At 40.2% G+C, this 27,842-nt stretch overlaps 2 protein-coding genes across 13 annotated transcripts in view; one reads left to right on the plus strand and one right to left on the minus strand.

Moving 5' to 3' along the window:
• The first annotated feature begins 425 nt into the window (after positions 1-425).
• Positions 426-19,023, plus strand: ANGEL2 (angel homolog 2). 7 transcript variants are annotated; one of them, XM_019821832.3, is made up of 9 exons: positions 426-605; positions 3,058-3,383; positions 7,947-8,203; positions 8,898-8,967; positions 10,090-10,511; positions 11,528-11,654; positions 12,060-12,117; positions 15,052-15,215; positions 17,070-19,023. In XM_019821832.3, exons 2-9 carry the CDS (start codon positions 3,065-3,067, stop codon positions 17,219-17,221), a joined length of 1,569 nt encoding a protein of 522 aa, XP_019677391.3. In that variant the 5' UTR covers positions 426-605; positions 3,058-3,064; the 3' UTR covers positions 17,222-19,023. The 7 variants fall into 7 exon arrangements, with proteins under 7 accessions (XP_019677391.3, XP_011289279.3, XP_011289284.1 ...); XM_011290977.4 differs by having other exon boundaries at positions 439-646; XM_023247960.2 differs by lacking the exon at positions 426-605 and adding an exon at positions 706-800.
• Positions 9,365-27,842, minus strand: part of VASH2 (vasohibin 2) — a 50,958-nt gene continuing 32,480 nt past the window's right edge. For 4 of the 6 annotated variants that reach the window (XM_045049279.1, XM_019821833.3, XM_003999299.6 and 1 more), the window contains one exon: positions 19,815-22,917. In XM_045049279.1, coding sequence (XP_044905214.1) covers positions 22,845-22,917 — 73 coding nt within the window. In that variant the 3' untranslated portion in view covers positions 19,815-22,844. Of the gene's footprint in view, positions 10,747-19,814; positions 22,918-27,842 lie in introns of those variants that run through there. The other 2 variants (XR_002151203.3, XR_002739287.2) reach the window with 2 other exon arrangements.

The following is a 27,842-nucleotide window of genomic DNA, read 5'->3' on the forward strand; positions in this document are numbered from 1 at the left end:
GAGTCCTGTACTAATATTGAGAGACACGAGACACACACACACACACACACACACACACACACACACACACACACACACACACACTTAAAAGTGAGCCCTGAGAATGCGTTCCAAAATTAACTGCAAAAACAGTTCTACGGGTACACTGTTCCCCACCTGGGGCGTCCGCCTTTTGAATCTCCCAAGGACATCATAAAAATACGCTAAAACACGTTTTTTTCTTCTTAGCTCTCACAAAGTCACCACCTCCTACCCCCCCGTAGGCCTACACAGAGCTGTTCGGCTCTTAGTTTAGTTCTTGTTTCTTTAAGGCAGAAGTCGGGTGTTTGCCCTATTCCGAAATGGCCGCCCATGCTTCCCCCGCTCTGCGCATGCTACTTGAACGCAATTCGGAGTTGTAATTCGCAGACTTTCGCGGCGCAAGATGGGGACTTGGCGGCCGGCGAGCCCGAACCTCCCAGCATGCCTTGCAGCCCGGCCGGGAGTCCCGACGTCTAGTGATGGGGAGCCCCTGGTGCTTTCGGCCGCCGCATCGGGTGTAGAGGTCGAGCCCCGAGCCTGGGAATTGGACGACCGCAGAGGAGAAAATGGAAGCGTGGCGCTGTGTGAGGAGGGGCTACGGCCGCTGTGTGGTGGGAAGAGGCCGGTCAGTAGGGCTGGGTGGCAGGAGGGAGGAGGGAGGGGCGGGGGCGGGCGGCCCGGGTAAACCCGGGGCGGGGCGGGCTGGGGGAGGAAGGAGGAGGAAGAGGGTCCGGGCGGCGGTGCCGCCGGGACGAGCCTCCGGAGACCCCGAGGGATAGGTAAACCCGGCGCGGAGCCGGCGGGACGCTTGGCCGACGCGGGCCGGGCCGGGCCCGGGTCGGGCCCGGGGCGATCGCCCGCCCGCAGGGCTAGTGCCTTCCCGACCTGGCTGGGCCTTGGAGCCCCGGCCCACTTTCCCCCAGCCCTGCCCCCGAGCCAGCCTGAACCCCCGCCCCGGTCCCCGGCCTCCTCCCAGGCCTCAGCACCCGCCGGGAGCTGAGCGTCCGCGGGGAAGCCGCCGGTCCGCAGTAGGTCCCGGGGCGGCCTGTCCCCGAGAGGCGCGCGCATCGCACGCACGCCCGGGGGTTTGCTGTTTGCGATGTCAGTGTCTCTCTCTCAAACTTGAGTCATTTGTGTACCAGCCTTTACGATTATTACCGAATTCTCGTTCCACACTTGTGTTTACTGCATTTTTCTTGAAATTGACTCATTTTTTTGAAAAAGCACTTAAGTAGTGCTGCCTATATTAGCATCGCCCCAAGCAGTACCCGTGAAATCTTGGGTTTGATGTACTGATTATGGGTTTTTCCCTAATAAATACTTAGATGTGAAAAATCTAAAAGTTTAATTGTGTACCGTATGAAACGGACTGGTATACCGCACCTGGGAAACAGCACTGTATTAATTATTATATATTATGGGGATCCGGTTTTAATCTCCTATAGTCCGGGCTTGATGACAATTCAGTTCAACAGTGTTTTCCTGAGTACCAGCTGTGTGCCGGGCACTGTGCTAGGCACTTGGGAAGAGGCCAGGATTAAAATGAGTAAGAAAGCTCTGGCCTTGAAGGAGCTTATCATCTTAAGAGCAAAAGACGTCTCTATAAGTAACTACAAATACAAAGAATAAGTTTTGCAGCCACGAGTATTATATGGCAACATGGTAGCTTATTAGCATGGACCAAGCACCCAAATCTCTATGGCTTTCAGAGTTGTCACAAAGCAGAGTAGCATGCCCATGTCATGCCTTTAAAGATTTACAATTAAGTTGAATTTAGAGAACAATTGGAGAATGCAAAAGTTTATAATAAATTATATAGAACAGCAAAAGTATATGATAAAAATTTTAAATGCCTTTAAATTAACATATAAAAGTTAAAAAAACAGTAAATACTATTTAAACTAAGTTTCTTTGGTGGTAGAAGTGAACATTATTAACACTGTCTTGGAAGTGTACCTTTCATGAATTCTAGGAAAGGATAGAAGTCCTCTGAATCCAAAATTTTTGCCAGAATAGTATGGTAAGAAGATGGTGCTTGAGTTGTATTGTTTCTTAAGAGTGCCTGAGAACAAATTATTCAAGTTAATGATAACGCTACTTTGGCGATGTTTTGTATTGGTTGGAATGTTGGTGAATTATTAATGAGTAAGCTCTATCCCATTTCATTTCCCTCAAGGAGAAGCATGCCATGAAAAAAAAAAGATGGAAAATAAATTATCCACCTGCTGATTAGCAAGAGAGGCAGTTTGGTGAAGTTGTGATAGGTTTTTGTTTTCTTAGCTATACAAATGTTTGGAAAATGTAATCTTGGTTAAAAACAACTGTTCAGAAGCATGTTTTTACTACAAACCCAAGTTGGAGGAGAGATTGGCTTTAATTGTAGTCAGCTCATGTATTCCATAGTGATTTAACTCTTATGTTTGCTGTGGATTGTATTTATCCAGAGTTTATTAGATACTAGAAGGCTACTCTGAAAACCAGTTTGATGGTTAATCTCTCAGTTGAACTGAGGACTTTTTGAAGTGTATGTGGTGTTTTGGGAGCCTGGTGGAGTCTATGTTAAGTATTTAGAATACCATTCATAGGTGTTGAAGGACAGCTTTGAGGTATTGCTACTAATAATTAAATCATGGCTGCTTTTGCCTGTCCTTCATAGATCTTGAAGATTTTTTTTTCAGATTCATATACATATATATATATAATATAATTATATTATATAATATATATACATATATATTTTTAGAGAGAGCACATGAGTAGGGGAGAGGGGCAGAGGGAGAGGGAGAGAGTGAGGGAGAGAGAGAATCTTAAGCAGGCTCCATGCTCAGCTCAGAGTTCTACAAGGGGCTCGATCCCACCACCATGAGATCATGACCTGAGCCAAAATCAAGAGACAGACGCTTAACCAACTCAGCCACCCTAGAAGCCAAAGTTTAAATATCAGGCGTTATCTTGCCTTGAGGAGACAGATTTGGATTTAATGTGCTATAGCTGAACAAAAAGTGGTACCTCAAGGAGTGTATTTATTTCTTTTAGATACCCCATGTTTCCCCATCACCAGAAGAGTCTGGGCAGAGATTGGACTACACCGTGGGAGAATCTGCAAAGGTGTTGCTGGAACAGACATATTTCTAGTTGTATGAGGTGGCCTGGACATTATTCTCGTGCTCCTTACCCATACTTCAGTAGTAGGCATTTTTCACTACATTGGAGACCACCTTGTTTGTTTGAGTCTAGAACTCCGTTTCAGTACTGGAACTGGAGACCTGACAGCCTGAGCCACAGCCCTTTGATTCATCTCTCTAGTTACATCATGAACTCTGAGGGAGATGAGCCTTCATCAAAACGAAGAAAACACCAAGGTAAAGGCGACGTTTATCTTGGTGGAGAAATAGATGTAAGCCATAGAAGGAAACTTTCCTATCTGATAATCCTTAAAACCTCCTCCGGGTTTTGGAGGGGTTTAGTATTTGTTTTCAACCCATAGTTTTCTATTAGGAAAAAGGAAATTATTTTTTTAAGTGACGTCTTGATTTATATCTATTTTTATCTTTTGTGTATTTCTGACAGTAAAAATACAGGAAACTATACATAAAGAGAGAGGGAGAGAGACAGAGAGAGGGGAAGAATGAGGTTGGGAAAGAATGTAGGACTAGATTAAAACATTAAGTTTAAGAATAATTATCAAATCCATTGATTTAAAAACAGGTCCTTAGACTTTCTAGAAATTGGTATATGTTCTTGGGAGTCCACAGATCTATAAAAAAATTAAATTTCAGGTTTTTATTATTTGCTTATTTACTTTAAAGATTTTATTTTTAAGTAATCTCCACACCCAACATGGGACTCGACCTCACAACCCTGAGATCAAGAGTCGCACGTTCCACTGACTGACCCAGCCAGGTGCCCCTCATGTTTTTATTTTTAATGCTAACTTTTTAATGTAAGACCAAAGGATATTCTTAAAGACACACAATCATTAATTGAAAGATATTTTCTTACAGAGTAAGATTTTAGCTTACTCAATGTATTTATTGTACTGAGGTTTATACATATAATCTTGAGTCTGTGGGATGTCTTATCTTTTAATAAGGGAACCACATCTTTTTCAGCTTTGAGAATGAGTTTTTTTTCTAAATATGTTGATTATTTCTAGATTTGTCAGATTGTTTACAATTCACTAGACTCGCTCTGTGCTGCCAGCCCTGCCTCCTCCCCCAAAGTATGTATGAATTACCTAAGTGGAACTTGGAGTTGTCTTTCTTACTGGGCTGTGTTTTCGGTGAAGATAATTCCTCTGGAGAAATTTGAAAATAGACCATATAAGTGTTTCTGTGTAGAGAGCTGACATAAGTTTGTCAAAGGAAGACGTACAGAGTTAGTCTCACTTGGAAGTCAGAGCTCGAAGGTTAACTAGACGATTAATTAGTGCTCTTTTAAATAGAAATTCTACTACACATTTGAGTAGAAATTGTAAGCACCGTAAGTGAAAATCTATTTGTATAATATTTAACCACAGCATGTGTTCATAAACCAATATTCTTTTGAATGAACGGAAGATGTATTGTAGAGGCATTAAAATTAGGTTCCTAAGAACAGTCAATCCATAACCTGTAAATCTAGGGCTGTATGATGACATGAGATGGCTTTTCATTCATGTATTCGTTGTTGATCAGGTCAGCACACTGCTCTCTTGCTTAGCCTTTGTAAATCTGGTGTGCTCCCAGGTGGAGTTGTGGCTTACTGACATAAGCATGGGCTCAGGAACCACTCCCTGCTCTCATTCTGTCCCACCACTAATTGTGTCAACTTGGACAGGTTATGGAGCCTCTCTGCTCCTTGGTTTCCAAGTGTAAAATAATGCCTACTTTGAAAGCCTGTTGAGGATGAAATGAGACATATCAAAGTGCCTAATACACTGTTGGCTTCATAGTAGGTACTCAGAAAATCGTGGTGGTGGTGTTTTCCCTTTAATGAATTGGGGATGACATTTACATACTGATAAACTTTGATTGCGACCTGACTCTTTATATGTCCATTCTTCCTAGGTATTGTGAATAAGGAAAATGCTCTTCGTTAAGCCATATTTGTGACTTCCGATAATTCACTAATACTTTTCAATCAAGAGAACAGCCTCCTAACTTGCCTATCACTTTAAAGTGGTATTTGAAGGAATTGTGTGACACAATTATGACTTTTTAATTAGGCGCCCTAAAAACCTGATCAGGCCTATTGCTTACTTTCTTTGATTCATCTGTCTTCTCTGCTGTGATCACCTTGTTCCTCCTGACATGGAAGGTATATAAGCTTTTGTAGTGTGACTGTATGTTGTGAAGTAGATGAAGGCCAAAGACTGTCCTCTCTCAGTCGTCTTCCGATTGTCTTCCATGGAACCCTAGCTCTCAAGCACATTTCTGTATGTTTATTAAAAGCAAATGTGGTCAGGAGAAAATATGTATTTACCCCATCAGCCAGCCCCAGTCTATTAGGGATTGATGGTCATGACACGAAAAGTAATGCCAAAGAGTTATACAAGCTTGAGAAGGTTGAAAGCCACTCTTTAATTAGATAATCTGATGGTTTCAGTTACTTCAGAAATGGAACTGCAAGAAGAGTTGGCTTACAAACACTTGCCAGGACTATACAATTCTCAGTGCATTTCTGTGCCCTTACATATACATATTTTATAGGAAAATATGAACACCTTTTTCAGACCTTCATTTTTCATATCTTAATATGAAGGTGGCTCCAGGGTAGGGCTGTAACTTTGTGATGGTGGCTTGCATTTTGTTTGCATGACTAGAGCCCTTTGCATCTCGTATACATACAAAGACTATGATTTGTGGCTAAAAACCATCAATAGACAGTCCCCAATTTATGAATGAATTGTGTTCTAGATAATTAGTTCTTGAGAATCAGTTGTGGATCATCAGTTTCCGTTTTCCCCATACAAACTATGTTACAAATCTCAGGGTAGTTCTGTGGAGTCAGTACAATTAGGTGTAGTTCTGGGCCTTTGCAGGTAGGATTCTTTTTATTCATTGAAGGATAGGGAAGAATATGGTTTCCATCCCTTTCCTGGGTATAGGACAAGCTGTAGGCTAAGTTCTGTAATCCTTGAAGACTTTTGTTGAGTTTGGTTTTCTTTCCTTCCACCTTTTTTTTCTTTACCCTTCTCAGGCGCTTAGTACCTTCATGGTATCGTATGTCTCCCAGCACCACATTCCACCCAGACCTCACTATTCATAAAAATTATCTTCCTCTTCGAGCCTCTGGTCAAAATCTCTATTCCCTCCATGCAGCAGACATTAAACATGTTTACCAGAGGATATTTAAAAATTATTTACTTTATTGGCATTTCTACAGAGTTTATTGATACTTTGATTGTAAATATATCATCATTGTAGACGATTTAGAAAAATCATCCACAGTCCTTCCACTCAGAAATAACCGCTCTTAAAAATACTGGTGTGTTTCCTTTTGGTCTTTTTTTCCCCTATGTATATTTTTCCTCAATTTAATTTTTAATTAGTGGAATCCTAGGTATTGTAATCCAGTGAAGCGAAAACCTTCATGTAGGAGAAGGAAGATGTTCTAGGACTGAGGTTTTTCATGTAATTTTAATCATGCTTGAAAGTCCATCTCCAAACCTGTTTTCCCAAGTTCTTCCCTTTGTTTTCCCCTTCTGTTGAGCTCATGGAATCTCTAAAACTTCCACATTTTTCTTCATGGTTTCCATGGCAGTAAGAGTATCCTCCTTAATGGTGGGGTGAGAGAGACAAGGTCAAAGGGGTGTATGTACATTTGCGTGTGTGTGCAGGTCGTTTCTAAGTCGAGGACTACCTATAGTTGAAAAATCTCGTGCTGATTCTCCTCTCATATTGTGTCTTTGCAGAATGTAAACTATCACAATTCCTGGTCGCTCACTGCATGCTGGGCTCTTCAGCCAGCCCTTACCATTTACTAGCATCCTGCACCTGTGTTCTCTCTAACTTTTGCTTTGGTGTGCGTTAAAAAGAATTCTTGTGTTCATTTCGTTTGCATCATTCCACTAAATACTGCTTCCACATGTTGGCATCATACACCCTTCATTCATGTCTAAACCAGAATTCTGAGATGAGTTCTTGCTAGAACTTAATCATTTGATGATCTTATCTTACTCATAGGAAATAAAATATAGTGCAAAATCATCTTATTGAACAGTCAACTGTGACATTCAAATACAGTTGACCTTTGAACAATACACAAACTGCGTAGGTCCACTTACACGTGTGCTTTTCTGATAAGTATGACACAGCACTGTAAATGTATTTTCTCTTCTTTATGATTTTCTTAATAACGATTTCTTTTCTCTAGCTTACTTGATTGTAAGAATACAGTATATAATACATATAACATACAAATTATGTGCTAATCCACTGTTTATGTTACCAGTAAGACTTCCAGTCAACGGTAAGCTATTACTAGTTAAGTTTTGGGGGAGTCAGAAGTTTTATGCAGATGCTTTTGAGGTGCTTTTGACCCCCCTCCCCCCGCATTGTTCAAGGGTCAACTGTATATTGTTATGGTTATGAAGTTGCTGAGCTTCTCTGGCAGAGCCACTTGTTAACCATAAGTAAGTGAGAAACTAGGACCCCTATTCAGTCTTAGCTTTATTAACACACTCTCAAGTCTCCAAAATGACTTGCCAGATCCTTTCAAACTTGTTTTGTACCTGTTGGTCAGTCATTATATCATTTTACTGCCTTTGTAATCAATTTGATGACAACTTCCAGTTACTTAGTGCCATGTTGCCATTTCCTAGGGGAAAACGTTCTGTTCATTGCCTGTAGGAGTTTTTAAAAGGCAAGAAAAAACTGACATAAGGAAAATTGATGGTTTGTTTTTCGTTAACTCTTTATATGTTGTTCAATATATTTTAACAGGCACAATACAACGGCATTGGGAATATATATGTAACCATAATAAAGACAAGACGAAGATCCTAGGAGACAAAAATGTTGACCCCAAATGTGAAGACAGCGATAACAAGTTTGACTTCTCAGTGATGTCCTATAATATACTTTCACAAGATTTATTGGAAGACAATTCACACCTCTATAGACACTGCCGACAGCCAGTTTTACACTGGAGTTTTAGGTTTCCCAATATTTTGAAAGAAATTAAACACTTTGATGCAGATGTAAGTGCAGAATATCATCAAAATTCTTCACATAAAAGTTCACTTGTGTACTGAATGGTTTTATCCCTTTCGTTTGTGGTATGAGAAGGTTTTAAATACAGTGATGGGACAGTTTTTAACAACGTAACATGACTTCCAAAGAGTCATTTGCTAATGGTTGTTGGTATAAATAATCACTAAAATTTCAAAAAAGATCCAAAAAGTTCTACTTATCCGTCAGTTTTGAGACAGGGACTGGCAGTATATGAAGTATTTATTTAGTAACGGTTTCCTTTGACTTGAAATGTAAATCATTCTTGTAAAAATCTAGATGATGGCATTCAAAGAAATGACCTCTGGAAAGTACTAAAAGGACATAGTACTAAGGAACATTTTAATTCAAGAAGGACTTAGTACAAAGGAACATTTTAATTCAAGAAAAAGACTCCAATATGTAAATTAAAAAGATTTCTTTTGGGAAATACAAGTTTCAGATAGTAAGAGAGAGAGCTTCATGTATTTAAAGGCCAGGGTTTGGGGGACTGATCAAATTTGGAGACGTTAATTTGATAGTTAAAAAGAAGAAAAGGATTATGTCTTTTATTTCAAGTTTCATTAGGTTTTTAGAATTTTAAAAGCCTGTTTTTAAAGGTGAAAGCACCAGAAAGTTCATATTTGGGCTCTGTTTTAATTCACACCATGTTTTTCTTCCAAGGTACTTTGTTTGCAAGAAGTTCAAGAAGATCATTATGGAGCAGAAATCAGACCCAGTTTGGAATCTTTGGGTACAATGTAACTTTTATTTTAGCCAGATTTATTTTGGAAGATTTGCGTGCTGTGGAAGCATAACTTGCTAACAAAGATGTGTGGTATATTGGGCAAAAAAATCTTAATTTTGAAAAAACTTAATATCCATTTCAAAAAGTCAGGAAGAGATTGAGGTATTTCAAGTGGAAACTTTTGTGTTCATATAGCATTTTAATTCAAACAGAAAAGCATGTGAGAATCTCTTATTAGCTTCCTTTCCAGTAGTTGCTGTACCCACAGCTAGACCTCTCAGATTCTAAGTTCTGTATCAGATCATTCTGTCTGGTTAGCTAATGGGTAGAAGCTAAAAACCTACTTGATAAGTGAACACTTCTAGAAACAGTGCATCTGTTTGAGAAATGCTGCCTACTTTGCATTCCTTCCTCGGCAAATATTTTTTGAATGCCTACTATATCCTATGCACTGTGGTGGTACAGCAGTGAGCAAATAGATAAAAAGGCTCTGTCCTTGTGGAGCCTACATTCTGGTGGAGGAAGGCTGACAACAAGTCAAATAAATACTTAAATAGCACACTAGGTAATGATAATTTTGGAGAAAAGCAGGAAAGTAGAATGGATCAGGTTTCACTCTTAAACAATGATCAGAGAAGGTAGGTAACATTCGCGCAAAGACTTGAAGGAGGTGAAGGAACAAGCCACGCCTATAGCATTCCAGACAGCGGAAATAGCAAAGCAAAGACCCTGACGTAGGAGTGCTTCAAGGCAGGTGAGGAGGCAGGTGCGTGTTGAGTGGAACAGGGGAAGAGTTCTAGGCAAAAAGGTCAGAGATGTGCCATAGCAGGGGGTGGGGGTGGTGGTGGTAGATTATCGTAAGCCCTTATATAGTCTTTGTCACAACTTTTACTAGGATGGAAATGACAGCGTGATGATGCACATTAACATATTGGAGACTAAAGTCTGCAAGTGAAGAGACCCATTCCTAGGACCTAGACCCAGTCCCAAACTTAACATCCTACGTTGTTAATGTTTTGCAGGATATACTTTGATAAACGTTGTTCAAAGATGTCAGGAGAGCTGTGTTTTGGCATATGTATGTTTATAGTGGTAGTCCCTTGTGTTAAATTTATGCCTTTCTTATAGGTTATCACTGTGAATACAAGATGCGGACAGGAAGGAAACCCGACGGCTGTGCCATTTGCTTCAAACATTCCAAGTTTTCACTCTTATCAGTGAACCCAGTGGAATTCTACCGCCGTGATGTCCCTCTGTTGGACAGAGACAACGTTGGATTAGTGTTACTCCTGCAGCCCAAACTTCCACGTGCTGCCTCTCCTGTGATCTGTGTAGCTAACACACATCTCTTGTATAATCCAAGGCGAGGGGATATTAAGCTGACCCAACTGGCGATGCTTCTGGCAGAGATTTCCAGTGTTGCCCATCAGAAAGACGGCAGCTTCTGCCCTATCGTCATGTGCGGTGACTTTAATTCTGTTCCTGGTTCTCCACTCTATAGTTTTATAAAGGAAGGAAAATTGAATTACGAAGGACTCGCCATCGGAAAGGTAAGTGCTTGCTTCATGGTTAGTAGGAGATGGACGTAGTCTCTGTTCCTATAGCGTGAGGATCGTTGTCATACGGCTGTTGAAAACCTCAGATGACCCAGTACCCTCACTTCACCAAGCTATGATGATTTTCCCAACTACTAACGAGTAATTGTGTTCACTTGGTTGAATTTCAGCTTTCCCATCTATCTGTGGCAACATTCTGCTTGGAGGAATTGGCAGGCAGCAAAATATCCTAAATGGGGGAGAAGAAGAAAAAAGCATTGACAGACAGTACTTCGTAAAGGGGCGCTTGGCCCGCTCAGTCAGTAGAACATGTGACTCTGGATCTCAGAGTCGTGAGTTCAAACCACGTTGCGTGCAGAGCATACTGAAAAACTAAAACTTTTAAAAAAATACTTCATAAATAAGGAACTATTCATAAGGGGGTAGAACGGAATTTTGAATGCTGGATGTGGACAGTGTAGTTGGCAAAACAGTAATTTAATATTTCTTTAGTATGCACATCTTCCTTTTCATAATGGTAAATATTTTAATTCCTTAGCTGCCTATATCCCATGTTTATCCCATGTTTTTTTCTTCCTTGTGCTCTCTGTTGCTTCAGATCATTTATTTCATCTTCAGGATTTTAACCAAAATAAACTCTCCACCGCTGAGTTTTCAGTGATGGTTTAAAATTTTGTGAGAGTTGATCTCTCTAAGTATTTTATATGATAGGAGCTCTGTTGCAGGGAGCAAAAAGGGGGGTGCAGCATTAGTCTAAAGCTATAGATCATGTAGATGTCCAAATTAGAATAACGTGTGGGAAAAGATTGCCATTTTTATGTAAACAGTAACTTTTTTCTGAACTATATTTGAATAAGATTTTGTAAAGCACAAATAATCACTTTCTATGATAAAGAAAGGGTAATATTTACCATTCTTGGATTTCCTCTTCTTATTTAAGACATAAACTTTTCAATACATAAACTACTTAAAATCTATTCACTTAAGATACCTGTTGAAATTTTGTTTAGGTATCTGGCCAGGAACAGTCTTCACGGGGACAAAGAATTTTATCTATTCCAATTTGGCCCCCAAACCTAGGTATCTCACAGAACTGTGTGTATGAGGTACAGCAGTTACCAAAAGTAGAAAAGACAGGTAAGTGTTTGCAGTATATTTTGCCAGTCTCCTTGATAGTAGTGTTCCCTTTGAAGACCTAAAACTAAATTTTTCAAGGGATGCCATCTCAGGGATGAATATTCATATATAAAAACATAATGCTTACTTGTTCAATTCTTTGTTAAAGAACTCTAAATTTACCATTTTTAAGTTGGCCTTCCAGAATTATCTGCATGAATTACTTGCATGTTGTTTTGGAAATCAGTTTTGCTAATTATGGAGACCCTCAAAACATACAGATTCCCGGATGAAACATTTAACTAGGCATCCTGTCTAAACTAGATATATCTTAAATATTGTTCCTAGCGTAAGAGGACTATTCTGTGGCAAACTAGAACAAAAGAGTATATTGATAGTTTAATATATTTCTCTTTGTTCTTACAGATGGTGATCTGACACAAACAGAGCTGGACAAAACAGAGGTCCTAGTGACAGCTGAAAAGTGAGTTCTGAAAAGCCAACAATAGACATTTACTAACTTTAGTTGGGTAAAAAAATCATTTCTCAAAAATCTCTTTGGATAAAAAGTGAAAATTATGTTATTCCATGCTGATGAAGAAAACTGGCTCTTGAGTCAAATAGACCTGCGTTCCAGTCCTAACTGTGCTACATTTTAGCTGTGTAATTTTGAGCAAGAAGATTAAGATCTCTGCGATTCAGTTTCCTTACCTATAATTTGGGTAGTTGTGAGGATAGCGTGAGATAAAGCATGGAAAGCTTGATGTTTGACTCTTACGAGGGGCTTAAGGCAGTGTTATTTAAAGCAAAGAGCCTGTCCCTGCACCTGGGCCAGCTAGTACTCAGAAACTGATCGCTATTACGTGCTTTAACAAAGGTCAAGATCACAGGAAAATACCATGCTTAGCCTCCTTTGACTTACTGGATCTTAACAGTTTGTAGGGGAATTGACCCAAAAAAAGGATATACCAGCATAAATAATTATATTTAAATTTTATAAATACTTTATAAAGACATTTACATCTCTTAAACTACAGGAAAGGGTTGTCAAAGGTGGAGGGGTGAAGATGCCTGGATTACCGGTTATCAAAGATGCATGAATATTTGGGGCTATGGTTGAGAAACAGATGAATATTAATACAACAGGATGGAGATCTTATCTTATCTCTTTGGGAGATTCTTGAAATGTCTTGATTTTATATCGTAGCCCTTTTATTCGTATTTTAATGTTTGTTTTAACATTTATAGTTAGGGACCAAATTAGAATCACCTCTTACTCATTTTATCTGCTTTCTTCTCAGTCTTACTATATCTTGTATACCTTGTTTTCAGAAAATATTCTCTCATATGTAAGAACCTAGTAAGATAGGAAGTAATAGTTTTTGAAATTTTAAAAAAGAATATTTAAAAATTCATGATTAAACCTTTCAAATATAGTAGTAAAAACTTCGCTGAGTAAGATTAATAAAAAGGCTAATCTGACTAACAAATATTTGGTTTTGAGTAATTCTAAAATGTTTTTATAACAAAATGGGGTATAAGAAAAGATACTTTTAAGTATCTGTATATAAATATAGTGTGCTTATATGCAGAGCTTATATCTATAAACCAAAAAATTGATAGAGAACAGTTTGCAGGAGGCATATTTTACATTTAATAGTGTTGTAAATATAAGTCCTTAGACATAAAATGTTGCTAAAACTTGAAAGTAAGGGCATTTTGAAACAGTTACCTTTGTTCTTTGACATTGAGCTTTTTTCTTTCTTTTAATGTTTATCTTTGAGAGAGACAGAGCGCGAGCAAGGGAAGGGCAGAGAGAGAGGGAGACACAGAATCCGAAGCAGGCTCCAGGCTCTGAGCTATCAGCACAGAGCCCGACACAGGGCTTGAACTCAGGAACTGTGAAATCATGACCTGAGCTGAAGTTGGATGCTTAACCAGCTGAGCCACCCAGGCGCCCCTGACATTGAGCTTTTTAAAAAGCAGGGCAGCATCTTTATATGTGTATCTTAAGCACCTAAGATAGTGCTTAGAACTTAGTAGATATTTGTTAAGTTTTTGTTGAATTTTAGAAAGTTAAAAAAAAATTTTCCATGATATAAAAGACCTTTAATCTTCAAGATATGTTTATAGGAAATGATTTTTAAGCCCTTTATTTAGTATATCACATGTATGTGTAGCATGGGATAAATATAAACCATTACAGAACCTGTTTTAAGATGCAGTACAGAATTATCTGATCTATCACAGCAAGAATAATCATAGAAAAATATGGCCCTCTGACAATGAAAGTCTGGCGGACTCTACATAACATTCATAAAGGCTACTTTTTCTTAAAAACACAACAGGAGCGCCTGGGTGGCTTAGTTGGTTGAGCACCCAACTCTTGATTGTCATCTCAGGTAATGATCTCAGGGTCACGGGATCGAGCCGTGCATCAGCTCCACACTGAGCATGGATCCTGCTTAAGATTGTCTCTCTCTCCCTCTCTCCCTTCCCGCCCCCGAGCCTCTCTCCTGTCTCTCCCCCTCCTCCTTCTTCCTCTGTACCTTTCCCCCATTTGTGTGCTGTTATTAAATTAAATTAAATTTATAACAACAAAGAACTTATAAATTGTTTTAGAATACGTATTAGTAAGTGGGGGCTCTCAAATATGTTACAATTAATAATAAATCACGTTAGCATGTTAATTATTGAGCTTTTTCCCTCTGTGTGTCACAGCCTTGTTAATGGGTTTTGGATATCCCTACATGAATAAATGAATGTCAGATTGTGATATTGTCTCTTTTAAAAAGCTTGTCTGAATGCCTGGTTTTGTCTGGATATTAAGTGAGAAAGTGCTTTAAAAAGGAGGAATTCTAGGGGTGCCTGGGTGGCTCAGTCATTTGAGCCTCCGACGTCAGCTCAGGTTATGATCTCGTGGTCTGTGGATTCAAGTCCCACATCAGGCTCTGTGCTGACAGCTCAGAGCCTGGAGCCTGCTTCAGATTCTGTGTCTCCTTTCTCTGTCTCTCTCTCTCTCTCTCTGTCTCTCTCTCTCTCTCTCTCTCTCTCTGCCCTTCCCTCATTCACCCTCTGTCTCTCAAAAATAAATAAACATTAAAAATAATAATAAAGGGGCGCCTGGGTGGCGTAGTCGGTTAAGCGTCCGACTTCAGCCAGGTCACGATCTCGCGGTCCGTGAGTTTGAGCCCCGCGTCAGGCTCTGGGCTGATGGCTCAGAGCCTGGAGCCTGTTTCCGATTCTGTGTCTCCCTCTCTCTCTGACCCTCCCCTGTTCATGCTCTGTCTCTCTCTGTCCCAAAATAAATAAACGTTGAAAAAAAATTTTTTTAAATAATAATAAAAATAAATAAATAGGAGGAGTTCTAAAAATCAAAAACTTGATGGATGGTAAACACTTTTTCTTTTCATTTTAGATTATCCTCAAATTTACACCACCATTTCAGCTTGTCGTCTGTTTATTCACATTATTTTCCTGACACTGGAATTCCAGAAGTGACCACTTGTCATTCCCGAAGTGCCATAACTGTGGATTATATTTTCTATTCTGCCGAAAAGGAAGACGTTGCTGGGCAGCCAGGTAAAGAATGCATGTGATCTTACATTGTGCCTGAGAATACAGTAACTAAAACCTCAGGGCTGAGGCTGAGAGGGTCAGCTAAACATCTGGTGAAGTTCTAGACTTAAAAGTTTAAAATATTTTGAAATTGGTAATATATTTGAGTTTACCAGCTAATCCCCTGCAAAACACAGAGGCAGTGATGCACCTCAAAGCAAGTTATTGCCTACGATGTCTGTCCTGAGTGCCTCCTTCCAGTTCCAGTCAGCTTCTTGGTTTTCATTTTATTGGTTTTACTTGCCATAAGTGTACTGTTTTTCTTGTGACAACAACATCAGATAGTTTTGTAGTTAAGTTTTACTGAGACATGCTGCCTTCATTGGAGGACCTTGCCTATACTGCCAGCAATAGATAGTGTTGTCCTGTCGACCCTGGAATACTGGATCTTTCCAGATCGATAAGTCCATTATGTGAATATGTGGTTTCAAAAAGCGAAGGTGATAAAACACTTTTCCTTGTATGATTCAGTGAAAGTAAGGTTTTAAATATTAACCAAATGATTTGATGTGGAGAAGAAAATGCAGTTCAAAATGACTGGCAGTCAAAAAAATACCACTCAGAAAACTTTGAAAGTCCAAAATGTGGGCAGATGTTTTGTCTTTTCTGATTCCACACCCCCCCTTTTTTTTTTTTACTACTTTCCTTTTTTCCTTTTTTCTCCCATTTGTGTTTTCCTTCCTACTGAGGATAACTATTAGTAATACTCAGGACTTGGTTTACCTTGCCCACTAGAGCGAGTCTAGGAAATAGTCTGTCTTCCTGCTTTGAATTTGTTGTAGGGGTAGTTGTCATGCTGTAAGTGTTCACTAGGTGGCGGAAGTGTGCCATGGACCAGCATCTCCAATGATCCTGTTAGAATACGTCCTCTTTCTCTACTGTGGGCACGGACTCTGTGGGACCAAAGTATACTAATTTTTCTTTAATGTTTATTTTTGAGAGAGAGAGAGCATGAGCAGGGAGGGGCAGAGAGAGAATCCCAAGCAGGCTCTGTGCTGCCAGCTGTCAACGCCACCCAACTGGCTGAGCCACCCAGGTGTCCCCAAGGTTTACTAATGTATTCTCTCTCCAGTCACCTTATAAACTTCCTACTCCACCATGGCTGGATCTTTCTGCTTTATACAACTACAGAATAGTTGATGAATGAATTTATGTAGTTGTCAATCCCAAATTACTTCTAACATTATCTTTACACTGATACTTTTTTTAAAGATTACTTGCAGGAGTATCTGGCTGGCTTGGTTGGCAGAGCTTAATCGCAGGGTCATGAGTTCAAGCCCCATGTTGGGTATAGAGATTACTAAAGAAAACAAACAGAAAAATAAGATTATTTGTAGAACTGAAAACAAAAAACTCTGAACTAGAAAAAAACAAACATCTGAAACTGCTGTGTGTCTGAGAATTATAATTAGGTTATAACTCAATATGAAATTTAATCATGCGGTGCTGGATGGCTCAGTCAGTTAAAGCATCTGACTCTTGATTTTGGCTCAGGTCATGATCCCAGGGTTGTGGGATCAAGCCTCGCATCGGGCTTTGCTCTGACAGCACTGGGCCTGCTTGAGGTTCTCTCTCTCCCTCTCCCTGCCCCTCCTCTACTCACACGTGCACTCCCTCTCTCTCTCCCTATCAAAATGAATAAACTTCAAAAAATTAAATGAAATTTAGTCATATTCTAAGAACTGTTTCCTGTTAGACTTCTAGAGGGATCTGAAGTTCCTGATCATCATTTTTTAAAAAAATAAAGACTTGTGTGATTCATTTACAGTGACCTGTTGACACAGTTATGCTAAATATTAATGTGTTTCTTTAATGTAGGAGCTGAAGTTGCTCTGGTTGGTGGCTTGAAACTTCTGGCCAGACTATCACTCCTTACAGAACAAGACTTGTGGACTGTTAATGGACTTCCAAATGAAAATAACTCTTCGGATCATCTGCCTTTATTGGCTAAGTTCAGACTTGAGCTGTGACTCTTCTTTGATGACACATATACTTTTGTGTCCGATTTGTATTCTTTTTCACAAAGTGTAAAATAGCTCTTGAGAGTTTGCATGTTTATTTTTGCGCTGTGGAGTTTCGGAAGAGGTTCTGTTCAAGGCTTCAAACAGATGTCGGAAGAAACAAGTTTACAACAATTTTCTTTGTAATAATGAAAAAATATTTTCCTGACCAGTGAGTTCTAAATGCTCCCTCCTTGTTGTAAAAGAGTTGTAAATATTTTTTATCCTAAATCCCAGTAAAATTGACAGTGATTTTTAAATATAGCGCATCCTCTAGTGTTAGTAAAGAATTTCAGTTGATGTTTTTGGCAAGCTTTACAGTGGATCCAAAGTATCTCTGAGTTCTTGCAAACCACAACTCATTTCCCTTCCAGAAGGCTTGATTTCATTGTGCGGACCATCTGTTTGTCAAGTCCTAATTCATCTCAGAAATCACTGGGTCGTTCACAAGTGTCCAACCAACCATTTTAGTTTGGTTTTGAGGGGGCGTAATGATGCTTTCTAAAATTGTACAAATTGCTTAATCCAGCTTATTACTATCCTGAGCCATGTAATGTGTCTACATTTTGTTGGGAAATGTAGTAGGAGAGGAGTTTTACACATGCCCTCTCTTTTCCATCCTGTGGGACAGACCATTCCAGCATGCCGGAAAGAGGCAGAGACTGGGTTTTAACGCTTTCATTTCCCTAGCAGTTTTTTTTTTCCTTTTTTCTATTCCATTTCAGGAAGACATCCCTAGGTTGGGGGAGAGACTTTATTTTTCTGAACCAGTTCTATAGAAATTTATTTTATTAGGAAGCTTGTCTTTAGAACAAAATGTCAGCTATAAGATTATTTTGGTTTTGCCTCAGATACTTAGGAAGCCCGCAAAACTAGTGGGGAGATACCAACTTGGAGACCTAATACTGGCAAGTAGTAATTTAAGCTTAGTCATTTTGTTTCTAAGATGTTAGCTACTTTTTCTTTTATCATGAGGCCACAGTGTGCATGGTGCTGACATTTTTTTTGGTAAAGTGGTTAAGAGCAGGTCTAATTAGTCTCACAGCTGGCACTATGTGAATGTTTGAATCAAAAATTTTAAAACCGAAGAAGTGAAAATGTCCCCTTTTTTGAGGCATTAGGATCAAAGAGTTATGTGCATTTTTACTAAGTAGTAATTTTATATTTGAATTACACCGAATTATAAAAGTTTCTACAATGGGCATTCTTCATAGAATGACTCCTGTGAAATTAGAAAGCAGTAGTTCCTCCAAGTCCTGGACTTCAAAGGTTTTTGTACGAAAGTATATTGACTACAGTTATTTTTTAAGAAAATAAATCAGATGACTACCTGAACAAAGCATGTGGGTTATAAGGATTTGCCTAGTAAAAATTGTAATAAGCAATTATTTTTAAATGTTTCATTTCTCACTTTTTTGGGTTTTTACTTACAGTATTACCTGTAGTTCTAAGATTTTCCACATTTTCTAGTAACAGTTTGCAGAATATTCAGTGTTCTAATTAGCAGATATTGTTGCCGTCAAATAATAATAGTGTAACTAAATCCCTTTTAATATTGGGGAAAGAAAAAAGAAAATTCATTAAGTACTGCTTTGTGTTACATGAGTTTATTAACAAATAATTTTATGTATAGGTCATTGTTGGCAAACTAACATCCCTGAAAACCTCTGTGAAAACTTAATGTTTTATATCCTGATTAATATATTGACTTTAGGCCCTTTTCATGTGCTTCACTTTGTAGAGTTAATCCATAAAAATGCTTTCTACTTTAACCTATAAAGTGTAGTAGTGTTTTGTGAACTGGAGGCCAAAGCGTCCATGTAATAATCTTCCCACAGGTTTTTAAAGCTCCACTAAAATTAATTATCTACTTGTCTTTACTTTTTACGGTCAGAAGAATCGGAAACTCTGTTGGAACCTTGTACTTACCTGCCAAAAGCATTTAAACCCGGTTCATTGCGGAAGCCAGATCCCCCCCCAGTCTGAAGTGCTGTACTATCCAAGTTTTAAAATGGAAAGAGATGCTGTTGAGTAATGAATTTTGGTTTTACTATACCTTTTGATATCGACATACTATGCATGTTTGAAATCTTGTCTTTTTTTCTTTTTCTTTTTTTTTTTTTTTTTGGAATTTAGCAGCTGTCTGCTTTTAACCCTTTGCTTTCCTAAAAACCCAAGTTAGAGATCCAGAGAGTTCAAGGGGTTGAACGAACAGAGAAGTCAAGTCATTTGCACTGTGTCCCTGTGAATCACCTAATAAATTACTACACTAGTGCATCTATGGCTGAAGGTTTTGTGGCAGGCGTGCTAAGCTGCATATGCTGGGCTGTTGCCCTTTCTGAACTATTTCATTACCCTGAGCCTGTATTACTTAGGGTGATGCTGAGATGTAAGTGGATTAAGATGTGGCAAAACAGAATAGTGTTTAATAAAGAGTCTGAAAATTGTGGAAGAAGACAGGGATGAGAGAGTGATAAACACGTTTGCCAGGACAAGTATGTAGTCAAAGGACAAGAAAAAAAATAAATCACACCATCTTACATTCTTGGAAGAAGAATAATCCTTCAGTTTCCAGGATGGTTTTATTAAAGTCCCATGCTGTGTATAAACATACAAGTGATGAGAAAAACGTTAACTTGAAACATGCACTTATCTGGCATTCTCTAAAATACCATTATACAAGTTTTCCTTTACTTAGAAAAATACCCACTAAAACAATCACAGTTTTCCTTAAAGATTTAAAAAAAATGTATTGTCCAGAACAAAGTCCAGGAGAATAAACAAGATTCTGAATTGTGTGTCAAAAAAACTGTACAAGGTTGTACATAAAACTATAGCTTACAAAAGCCTCGGGTATAGTAAGAATACAGAATTAAGATCTCCAAAGTTCTATTTACCAATATCTATTAATAAAATCCTTATGAAATAATTGACTTAGAAAAAGTGAAATGCTCATGATTTCAAAGTGTATAGAAAATACTAAATATCACTTTCTGAAATACAGTGTACTCAAAACAGCACAACATGTAGTCTAAAATCAAGATTTCTGTCATCCATTTAAACTTTGCCATGTATCCCCATAATGGCTTGAGCACAAAACTTCTCTTGCATGAATAACTTTAAATACTAGATTCAAATCATCTCATAGATTTCCTTTTTTTGAATTATAGCCAGTCTTAAAATCCATTTTGGAGGGTAAATCATGTCATGGTTTTTTTGGTTTTTTGTTTTGTTTTGTTTTCAACCTTAGTATCATTTTAATTAAATTATTGCACTAGAATTTAGGAGTTTGGTGCCTGTCTCAAATCTTTTAGAAATTAACATAATTCCATAGGCAATGAAAATAGAATGAAAACTAAGAGCATTTTAAATTAATTTTCCTGTTTCTGCCACGAACACTTGCTTTGGGGAAATGAATCTTAAAATCAAGGAGTGGAAAAAAATCAGGTTACTAATTGAATCATCAAGACAGTTGGCAGTTTTAAGGCTTATACATCAGAATATTAGAAATGGTCTGTGTTCCTGTTCTTTTACCCATTTTTGTGGGAAACAAGGCTCTGCATCTACTGACCTTTTCTATTTTGGATGGGACAGTACTTGAGCAACACTTGGAAAATCCTGTTCCAGGCTCTTAGAAAATCCTTATTCTAAGCTACTTATACTGCAGTGGTATAAATACTTATTGGAGATAACAAGATTTCACATTGATAAACATAAGATATGTAAATCTTGTTTTTCATACATAAAAGGAGCTAAGTCGGGATTGTTTTAGAAGAACGAATTGACTAATTCAAATGAGTTTGCCTTATGAAGACGTATAAAGAAACCTCATTTTAAACTCTGATAACAGTATTCTTAAAGTGATCAAGTTCAGAATTTTTAACTTCTGTATTTTCACCTAATTGAGATGTATGCTTACTCGGTACTTTTCATGTAAAGGACATTAAATGTCCTTTTTCAAGAAAATACTTTCCGTTGATGCCATCGAGTTTTAGCATAAAGCGAGCTCGTGCATACGTGGCCAAAGGACAAAGTCACCTTCGGTGGTTTTATTGGTCAAGAATCAAGCAGATTCTTACTTTTTTTACTCCCTTTCTGAAATCACCTTCAGTGAAAGAAAGCCAGAGAAGAAGCACTGAGACTAAAATAACACTTTCGTTGACTAGTAGACTTCACTTAAATACGCCTGTGGGCCTCACGAGTTGGCACGGCGGCTGAGAAAACACAGATGCAACAGAAGCATACTCCTGATATTGCTAACACAGATTTGGCTGTTAGAGTTCTTCTGTGTGGCCCGCAGCCGGAAGTTCCACTGTGACCACCATATGCAGGCCACATGCTCCTACTGCCCTTGATGGACTACATCAGGCTATGAGGTGTAACCCTGCACCTGAGAGACTTTTCCATTTTAAAAAAGGCTCTGCTTCTCCCATTCACTGCATTTTCCAATTGCTAGTTCCTAAATGTCACGAAGTGGTACTTTAAAAAGCAAGGTACTGGAAAATGATCACATCGTGCCACGCTTGGTCTTAATATAAGACATCGGGGACACGTCTCTAACAGCCGTGAGTCCTTCAGAATCAAGGTCTGACTCAGAGTTCAAAAATCAGATGGAACGTTGAAGAGAAAGGTTATCTGCCTCTCCAGGCTCTCTACCGATCCACTGCGGGCCTCTGCCTTTCTGAGTGTGTGGCTGTCAGAGGTCGCTGCGATATCGCTCACTTTGTGTCACGGCGCTATGACCTCTTGTGCTTTTTTTTTTTTTTTTTTTCTTTTTTGCTGGAGTTTGCAAAGTTTAAATGTCAGTGACAGAACATAGACTACCTCCTGCACGTGCTTTTTGTTTTGAAAGAACAGAAACTGCTGTCCATGAATGCTTTTAAGAAAGATTAAGAAGTAGTTCCAACATCCTGAAAATAGTTTCCCGTACTGCCAGAAGAATTTCAGTGCTTTTTTTTTTTTAGTAAAACACTTGATATAATACCTTAAATCTCATTGTGTGCACCAGGAAAAAATTCCAAACTTTGTGGAGATCCCCATTGGAAATATCGGGGAAGCAATACAAATAGAATATAAAAAAAATGAAAACACCATTAAGTTTGCATATCTGATGTCAAGATGCTGAGGTAATATTGACTGCTTAAAAAAAAAATCCCACCAATCTTTGCCTCTGTTATTGCTGAAAAAGACATTAATACTGACTGAGTTACCTTACTATATCAAAAGTAGGAGGGAGGGTTTCATTAACATTTCCTACCGGTGAGGCATAATGTTCAAAAGCAAGTCAACAAAAACAGGTGAGTGGGAAAACATAAAACTACAGTTTATGCTATTACCCTTTCTATCTGTAGTGAGGGAGTCAGTCCAACCGCAGTGGGCTTTCTTACTTCAGCCTTTCCATGGTTGCCCCTTCATGAATTTTCTTTCAAAGTTAACTAACTGTTGCCACCCACTCCACTTCCACGTCCAAGTGAATCCGTAAAAATAAAATCCACAGGTTCTCCATAAATAGTTGCAGTTCCTCCTGAAGATGCTGGGGTAAAGTGCAGAGAGAAGCACCAGAGAAGCCCCCTTGTTGGCTGATATGGCTTGCCTAAATTCGGATTTGGTAGCCCACTTCATTCAGCGTGCTGAGGTCAGCCACCTTCTTCTCAGGCAGTGCAGGCCTAAGGGACCAAGAAAGGTGGTAGAGTGAGGGCATGGGAGAGAGAAAGGTCACTTAGACTCTGGGAACTCTGTTTCTTTCTCCTAACCCTTCTGGTGCTTGTCCCCTCCACCCCCACCCCCCCACCAGCCTGAGTTCCCGGCTCAACCTCGTGTTCTCAGGTCCACTTCTATGGGATCTAGGGAACATTTTCACAGGCTTTTGATGTACAGTTCAAAAGCATTTTGGGGTTGCCAAATGAGTTTGTCCAACCTGAAGCCTGAATTCGGTGACACTCTTAACTTCTGAAACCCAGTTACCCGTAAACCTTGCAAGGGTCTAAAAAGTTACATCTAATACGGTAGAACTAAAAACCTGAGCCAGATTCTCCTTGAATTCTTAGCTTCCTGGTGTTTGTGCCCCGGGGGAAGCCCAGCCAACTAACTTCAAGACCGCTCAGGTGACAGATTCGCAGGGAGAGATTCTCTACTATCTTTGATAGAGGGTTACTGTTCAGGCCTGAATGCATCAAGTCGGGGCAAATCCTTTACAATTCATCTGAAAAAGCATGTCAGGTGTGGAAACTCAGTGGCAAATCATCTCCTCTCTAAATACATTTTCTGAAGTACTAAGCATTTATGTGACGTCATGTAAGAAAGTACTTCAAGCTGGTAAAGGAAAATCAGAAGGCGCATCATCTGTCTTCATTAAAGACATTTCCTCGATGATTTCCCAATATAAAACTATGCCTAAGCATTCGACGACTTAGCTCACAGTTTCCCCATTTCTCAGTGAGCCTCCTACCCTCTTGGATAAGAGAGAACTGAGATTAAAAACCAAGTTTAGCAAAACAAAAAAACAAAACAAAACAAAACAAAACAAAAAACAACCAACTTTAGCATATTCAGTGTGGCTAGTGAGTCCTAATTCAAAAGTTTATAAGAAGACTGAAGACATTTTTACACTACACGTGAACCTTGTTTTAAGTGTTTGAAGAAAAGAGACCAAAATGAAAATATAATTGTTTAAAAGTTTCTTGCTTTATCCTTTGAAAGGCTTCCTAACAGCAAACGGTTTTCCCCTGGCATGAACGTGGTCCAACTCATTCAACGTTATCAGAGCCAGAAACGAACAGCTAGCTTCCATCTAGGGTGCTGCTTAAGGATAGGCTTCAAATTTTGGCAACAAGTTCTACCCCCTACATATTCTTATTCTCTCTGTCTCTCCCTCTACCTCCATCTCCTCTCACTCTCTTCCTCTTCACCTCCCTCCCTTTCTGTCTTTTTTTCAGACATATCCCATGTCAACAGTCTACGAACATCCCTTCTGAAACCTGATTATTCAAAGTGGTCAAGAAACCTTCCCTGACTATGTGCCATTACTAAAGAACTTGTCAACTTGTCTCTGTGTTGCATGGGGCTGATTTCTCAGCATGATCATGTGTCCTGCTTTATGGATCAGGAATCATGCCTTTTGTTTCTTTGTGTCTCTGCTCATGGTGCCCAACGTACACAGATGATGCTGATAAATATGGCTGCCAGTGGACAGAAGTCTCAATGCTTCCTTACGTGTAGACCCCTGCTCACCGCATCAAGGAGCTCAAGGCTTCTGAGCTGCAGGGTGATGGTGTCCTCCAGCCATACGTGCCCTAGACATCAGCCATTCCCTATAAACAGAGCCACGGGCAGAGTAGCCCCCAGGGGCCACTGTCAGGACCATTCTTGAGTTGACACTTTTGCCTGAGGAAAAACTGACAAACTGACATTTATGTCTCTGCCCTAGCCCTCAGCCCGCTGACGTGGAGAGAACCAGGGCTCTTGCAGACAAGTCTGGCTCAGAGTCCATTTGTATCTCATTCATTTTTTCACACAGCCTGAAATAAAGTCTCTGTTTGGTTTCCTTGCCTGAGGTATGTCATCTTTTCAAACAGCGAATATGGGACTTTCTCCTTCAGAGAGACTCCCCATAAGTTGCATCCTCGTGAGGCAAAGGTGCCTAGAAAGGCAAATCTACTTCTCCCCTCCTCAATGGTCTCCACTTTTAGGAAGTTGAGCAATCAAAAATTCACTTGCCAATGGAGAAGCCTGAAGTACCCCTATGCATTCCTTGCTTTACAAAAGCATTAAATGGAGGTCATTTCCTAGAGCAATCAAAATACAATTTCCACATTGTCTTTCCTGGTAGTAGAACTACGTAAGCATATATTCCTTATCCAAATAAAAATTACATTTGTATTGAATGGGTTTGTTGTTTTTTTTTTTAAACCTCACGTTTTTAATCATCTCCGTGTGGCAGAGTCACATCCACTCACCCACATCCTCAACATCCACTCCACTCCTCCATTGTTCCTTGGCAGAACCCAGATTTTTCCCTGGGCACAGAGCCGCCTAGAATACAAACTACATTTCCCAGGCCCCCTGAGGCCGGGCAAGGCGTTGGACTACGTTGCAGCCAATGAGACTAAAGTGGAGGTTACCAGACGCCTGTTCAGAGAACAACTGGCATGTGCCCTTCATCATTTTTTCTTTCTTTCTTGTGGAAGCGATGGCTGGAGCTCGGCCCTCACGGCAGCACAATAAAGAGGCAGAGCAGTAAGATGCCCCCACTACCTCCGCCGACCTTCTTTCACATCATGGCGAATCATGATTAAGTCACCCCAACCTCACCTGCCGCCAAATCTGAGCCTGACCGGTATCATTTCTTTCCCTCCATTAACTCACTAATACAACACCAGTCCAGACACGATGCTAGTCGAGTTGGCCTGAAGAAGGTTCACATGTGGAGTCAGAACACATGCCTAGAAAGTTCTCAAGCATTCCACTCCGGAGATGTGGCCACACCCTGCATGAAGTCTGGAGACTCACTTGTAAGAGTCAGTCTTCTGGGGTGCCTGGGTGGCTCAGTCGGTTGAACACCCGACTCCAGCTCAGGTCATGATCTCACAGTCCGTGAGTTCGAGCCCCGTGTCGGGCTCTGTGCTGACAGCCTGGAGCCTGCTTCAGATTCTGTCTCCCTCTCTCTTTGCTCCTCCCCTGTTCATGTTCTCTCTTGTGCGCTCTCTCCCCCCCCAAATAATAAATAAACATTAAAAAATTAAAAAAAAAATTAGAGTCAGTTTTCTTCCCTGGAGCCCTGCACACTGTGTAGGACCTAAGCCATAGTGGCTCTTTAGACCTCCCCTTGTCTGTTCCTTGTGTTTACGAAGAGAATCCCCACTCCAGGGTCCTTGAGCACCTCCCAGTGGGTTCACGCCAGTGTCTGCACCTTTCCTGCCCAGGCTTTCTTCCCGACCTGGCCTCCTTCTCAACACCGAGTCACATCTCTCCTTCTTGAAACTCCAATAAATGTGCTGACCCTCATGTGTGAGAATAGCGCTAGCAAGACAGGAGCCTAACCTGGTTTCTCAGGTGTTGGAACAGATCTGCACTGACCTATGTCCTTTCCCTCAGTCCTGTGACCAACAGTGCCTGCAGGATTGGTCCACAGGGTCAAGGAGGTCTAGAAGACAACACACCCTAGCCGCTCCGCCCTGGAATGTGGGCTCGCCGGGGACCACGGCTCCAGGTAGCCACCGCTACGCCACCGCCTGGAAGCCATTTTTTGCCCACTCACCTGACTTCCTCACCTTGGAGCCCATCAGCTCTGAGGAAACAATTTTCACCACATTTTTCAAAGCCTGTGTTCCTAAAACTTTACCCTTACCCTTGGTCCACTCCTGGCTCCCTTGAAACCAGATGTACTTTTTTTTTTTTTTTTAAGATTTTATTTTTAAGCAATCTCCACACCAACGTGGGGCTCCAACTCACAACCCCGAAACCAAGAGCCGCAGGTTCTACCAATGGAGCCAGCCAGGCACCCCCCAAAAACAGATGTACTTTAATTTCGGGGGGGGGGGTCTTTAGCCTCCTTTTTCTAAACTTTTCCTTAGCACCTCCACCAGTTCCCCACCCCACCCCCACCCCCATCTTCCGGGTGCTGAGAAATCACCATTATAAATAGCTTTCATTTAGTTGGCACTAACTAGGTGCCAGGCATTGCTCTGAGAGGTTTACAGGGATTAACTAATTCTCACCATAACCCGATGGGGTTGATACAGGGGAAGAAAGCGAGGCACTGAAAGGTAGCAAACTTGCGGAAAGGAAAGTCACACGTTTAGCAAGTGGCGGAGCCAGAGCTCATCCCCAGAATCTAGAGCCCATGCCCTTAACCACAAAGAAAACCGATCCATCCTCCTGCTGGCCACCCAAAGCATCCTCCCAAGCACCTAAGGATATAAACCACAACCACCCCCGTCTCTGCACCTTCCCCATGCCTTCTTGTCATACCTTCGAGGTCCAGCCCAAATGCCACTTCTCCCCTAAGCATCTTCTCACTTTCCTTCCCTCACGATGCATTACTCCTTGCCCCTATATGCTAGGGTATGTCCTCCGGTACCTCTGCGAAAGAATCCTGCAGGTTCATAATCGTTATCCGTGCCTCGGAGACTGAACAAATCGACAGCAGGGATCAAGTAAATTCACCTAGGAATCCCCACTGTTGAATACCCTGTAGTTCTCAATAGACTCGGGTCAAGTTCTCACTAACGTGTAAATGGCTGATAGGGCTTCATTTATGTTACCTTTATGATGGGATGTTTTAAACACAGTCCTAAGCCAGAAATTCAAGTCACCATAACAACATTCTTAGAATTAACATGTAGGAAGAATTTTTTTTTTTTTTCCTGTGCAGGAAGAGCTTTACCTTACCTCTAAAAGCCGCCTGGGGAACCTGCCTGCTTGGAAAGCAGAATGTGGTTCTGCAATGACAGAGAGCTTGAGGGCTTCCAAAAGAAAGGGACTAGATTGTTTCCGTCCTCCGTATCCCACTTCCCGACCATGTCCCCCTAGGCATCCAGAACCCAGGGGAGAACAAAAGGCTAATACTGGCAGAAAAGGAGTTCAACTGAGA

Source organism: Felis catus, chromosome F1 (assembly GCF_018350175.1).
Source record: "Felis catus isolate Fca126 chromosome F1, F.catus_Fca126_mat1.0, whole genome shotgun sequence".
Taxonomy (NCBI): Eukaryota; Metazoa; Chordata; class Mammalia; order Carnivora; family Felidae; genus Felis; species Felis catus.

What these genes read in the sequence shown, in the direction of transcription:
- ANGEL2 (XM_011290977.4), top strand. Translation starts at nt 588, where the DNA reads ATGGAAGCGTGGCGCTGTGTGAGGAGGGGCTACGGCCGCTGTGTGGTG. An exon ending in TTAAACACTTTGATGCAGAT is followed by an intron (nt 8,204 to 8,897) that starts GTAAGTGCAGAA and finishes TTTTCTTCCAAG; the next exon opens with GTACTTTGTTTGCAAGAAGT. An exon ending in ACCAAAAGTAGAAAAGACAG is followed by an intron (nt 11,655 to 12,059) that starts GTAAGTGTTTGC and finishes TTGTTCTTACAG; the next exon opens with ATGGTGATCTGACACAAACA.